Genomic DNA, 3,981 nt, shown 5'->3' on the forward strand with positions numbered 1-3,981 from the left:
GAGAGAGAGAGAGAGAGAGAGAGAGAGAGAGAGAGAGAGAGAGAGAGAGAGAGAGAGGAGAGAGAGAGGATATAACCTCAAATATGAGATCCTCCTGGCCAAACCTTCAGAGTGCTGTCATTACAGGCAAGGATCACATGTTTTATGAAAGCTTACAAAGAAGTTATAAGGAAGGAAATTGGAAATTTGAGAGTGAAATCTTTGTACTGTTTGAATTTTCTTTTTCTAATGTGACAATGTCAGGAATCTAGAGTCTCGAGAATCCTGGACAAGCACTCTACCATTGACCAACACCTCCAGACCTGTCTTCTTCTTCTTCTTCTTCTTCTTCTTTTTTTTTTTCTTCTTCAGGTTTTAAAGATTTATTTATTTATTTTATGTATATGAATACACCATTGCTCTCTTCAAACACTCCAAGAGGGCATCAGATCCCATTACAGATGGATGTGAGTCACCATATGGTTTCTGGGAACTCAGAGCCTCTGGAAGAGCAGTCAGTGCTCTTAACCACTGAGCCATCTCTCCTTTCTTTTCCAATAGAATTTAATCAGTCAATCAATTAATTAATTAGTCTTACATACATTACTTTCTCAGGGAGCACATGCTCTCAAATAGAGTCCCACATCAGGAAAGACTCCATCTCTAGCAAGGAGCTGAGAAAGCGAGGGTGGCTGTTTGCACAGTTTGTAAGATAGAGCTGCAGAGCTCCGGGTCCTCCCTGGCTGGGGTTTGAAGTAGGAGACAGAAGTTAACCAAGTGTAAGGTGCAAGGTTGAGAAGATAAGGGTCCTGCCGCCAGGGGGAGCCAAGAGCCGAGAGGCGAGAAACCGCCTGGCATTCCACACCTACCAGGACTGAAAAGTGTTTGGCAGGGTAGATCTCGGGAGGCCATGGGATCTGAAGTCGCCCATTGCTGGCAGGATCCAAATCCAGGCCGGTAGCCACGAATTCAGGAAGGTCACACCAGCGTCCTCCCGTCACTCCTCTTGTCTACAACTACCCACTAACCCAGGGAAGGGCTCTGGTGATTGGTGCAAATGACTATCAGTCTAGTGTGGGGCCCAGCCCTCTCTGTCCACCCAGTAGTTACTTACAACTGGTAGAGAATCGTGGTCTTTCCTGCATTGTCCAGTCCCACGATGATGACTTTGTGCTCTGGAGGCATGCAGGGGAAGGGCAAGGTCAGAGCCGACCCGGAAGGCTACGGGCGTGGGTGTCCCTCGTAGGCTTCCCGTCCTGGCCTCTTTTTTCACCCTCTGCTCGTGCCTTGATGGACACCTTCTCTCCCGGCTTCACCCATCCCTTGGCAATCTCCGAACCCAACCAGGAGGAGCTAAAGCTCGGTATCTCAGCTTTCTGTGTGCGCCCCCGACCCCCCCCCCCGACCCCAATTTCCTACGATGCTCAGAGAAACGCGTTCCCGGCGGGCTGGGGACCTCTGCCGGGACTATACGGTCTCACTTGCCATCGGACCAGACCCCTGTACCCCTCCTGACCCCCTACCCCACCTCCGTCTACATTTCTAGACAGCGATTGTCTAAAGGGTCCGAAGTACGCTGGGCTGTAAATCACAATATCAGGAAACTGACTTTGGGGGCCCTCCGGGTCACACACAGCTCAGCTGGGTGGTGGGGTCGGGGGCAGAAGGCTCTCCCACCCCGGTGCACTGGGCACACTGAAGCTCAGGGTCAAGGAGAGCGCGGGAGGAGAGCAGACAGGAGGCCGTGGAGCGTGTGGGAGTGCACAAAACAAACTCTAGCAGAGCAAGGTTCCCAGTTAGTCTTCCCCGACGACTCCAAAATCCCAAGAGCCCCAGAAGACAGCGGAATCAAAGAGGTCACTGGGCTGCCCGGTGCGCCTCTTACCCTGTCTCCCAAAGATTCTCATCAGTTTGGCTATCAGCTGTCCCATGGCACTCCCGGAGCTGGGGGCGTGCGGGGCTCAGCAGCCTCCAGGGCCAGAGTCTGGCCCCAAATCTTCAAAGCCCTGCCTGGGGGAGGGGCCAGACCCGCTGCTCCTATCAGATGTGGGGAATCCCAAGCGTCACCCTCGAGACCTGGGAATCCCACCGGACGCTGACTCTTCCCCGGTGCTGAGGGTCTGAGTGGCGTCACCACGAAGACTAGGTATTTGTCTAGGGGCAGGAAAGTGCAAGGAAAATCCCAGAGTCCTCTTTACCCTGAGAAAACTGAAGTTGGGACTATCTGCTTTAGTGTTGCGAGTAGAGTCAGCAGTGTGCAGAGAGAATGTCTGCTCTTCCTCGCCAAAACCCTCCACTGGGGGAAAACCCTCCATGGGCGGTCCAGCTTTCTCACATTGCGACACAGCATTCTCCTCTACAAAGTTCAGACTGAAGAACCCTGGCAACTCAGTTACAAAACAAACAACAAAGAATCTCAAAGTGTTTTGCTAATCCAATCTAGTAATTTTTTATACATTTTGTTTTTTTTTTTATTTTTACTTTTGTTTGTTTTTCCGAGACAGGGTTTTCCTGTGTAGCCCTGACAGTCCTAGAACTCTCTGTAGACCATATTGTACTTCAACGTCAGAGATCCATCTGCCTCTGCCTCCTGAGTGCTGGAATTAAAGGTGTATGCCACCAAGCCCAGCATTTTAAGATGTGTGTGTGTGTGTGTGTGTGTGTGTGTGTGTGTGTGTGTGTGTTCACGTGCTCATGTGTACCTTTGGAAGCCAGGTGAGGTCCTCAGATCCTAGCTTGGATACTGGAAATCCAACTCGGGTCCTCTTAAACAGCAGCAAGTGCTTTTAACTGTTGAGCCCTCTCTCTAGCCCCTAATTACACAGTATTGTAATTTTTCCCATTTTGAGTTAGATGGCATTCATAGCTATCCTTAGCTACATGCATTTGCATGCAGCCTGCAGGCTACAGGTTAGACATGCCTAATATCATAATGATGTCTGTCTGAGGAGATGGTTCAGCCGTTAAGAGCACTTGTTGCCCTTCCAGAGGCCCCAGCTCTGTTCCCAGCAGCCACCACAGACAGACAACGACTCTATTAACTCCGGGTCCAGGGAACTTATTGCTTCTGGCTTCTGCACTCTGTGCAATACCCACATGCAAACACACACACCAATATATAATTGAAAATAATAAAAATAAACTTTTAGGCCGGGCCTGGTGGCGCAGGCCTTTAATCCCAGCACTCGGGAGGCAGAGGCAGGCAGATTTCAGAGTTCAAGGCCAGCCTGGTCTACCAAGTGAGTTCCAGGACAGCCAGGGCTATACAGAGAAACCCTGTCTCGAAAAACCAAAAATAAATAAATAAATAAATAAACTTTTAATATCACCATGATCAGGTGTGGTGGCACAGGCCTTTAATTCCAGTACTCCAGAAGCAGGGGCAAGTGGATCTCTGAGTTAAAGGCCAGCCTGATCCACAGATCACGTTCCAGAACTGGCAGGGCTATGCAAAGAAACAAAAAATAAAATAAACTTACAACCTCAGGCAGGCTCACAGATTACATACCAGCCTCCAGCAGATCTCCAGTGGTTTCATTAGAAGGGAGTTTTCTGGGTCCACTCAAAGCAGGATCCCCTAGGAAAGATAATGGGTCTCCAATCTTATTGTGGGTACCCCTAGCAATTTTCTGGAAAGATCTAGGTTGCTTCTGCAATTCCCTGACAATCCAAGCACTCTGGCAGTTGGCCGTTGTTGGAAGCCTGAAGACAAGATCCTTCAGTCAGTGACCCCTGCAGAGGGGTCCCAGGCAGGAAGGTCAAATGGAGGAGTCAGGGGTCATGGCACATTTCTGTAAGCCCAGTCCTGGGGAGGTTGACCTGCAATGATCCTGAGTTAAGAACCAGCCTGGGAGCCGGGCGTGGTGGTGCACGCCTTTAATCCCAGCACTCAGGAGGCAGAGACAGGCAGATTTCTGAGTTTGAGGCCAGCCTGGTCTACAAAGTGAGTTCCAGGACAGCCAGGGCTAAACAGAGAAACCCTGTCTCAAAAAACCAAAAAAA

The 3,981-nt window shown here is 50.0% G+C and overlaps 1 protein-coding gene across 1 annotated transcript in view; it reads right to left on the reverse strand.

The window, feature by feature from the left end:
- Arl5c (ADP ribosylation factor like GTPase 5C) overlaps positions 1-2,221 on the reverse strand; it is a 7,587-nt gene extending 5,366 nt beyond the window's left edge. The window contains exons 1-2 of the mRNA XM_021213782.1: positions 1,865-2,221; positions 1,094-1,154 (exon numbers count right to left, since the gene is read on the reverse strand). Of these exons, the coding sequence (XP_021069441.1) occupies positions 1,094-1,154; positions 1,865-1,910 (107 nt within the window). The 5' untranslated portion in view covers positions 1,911-2,221. The remainder of the gene's footprint in view (positions 1-1,093; positions 1,155-1,864) is intronic.
- Between the last annotated feature and the right edge of the window lie 1,760 nt (positions 2,222-3,981).

This window comes from Mus pahari, chromosome 14 (genome assembly GCF_900095145.1).
Source record: "Mus pahari chromosome 14, PAHARI_EIJ_v1.1, whole genome shotgun sequence".
Classification (NCBI taxonomy): domain Eukaryota; kingdom Metazoa; phylum Chordata; class Mammalia; order Rodentia; family Muridae; genus Mus; species Mus pahari.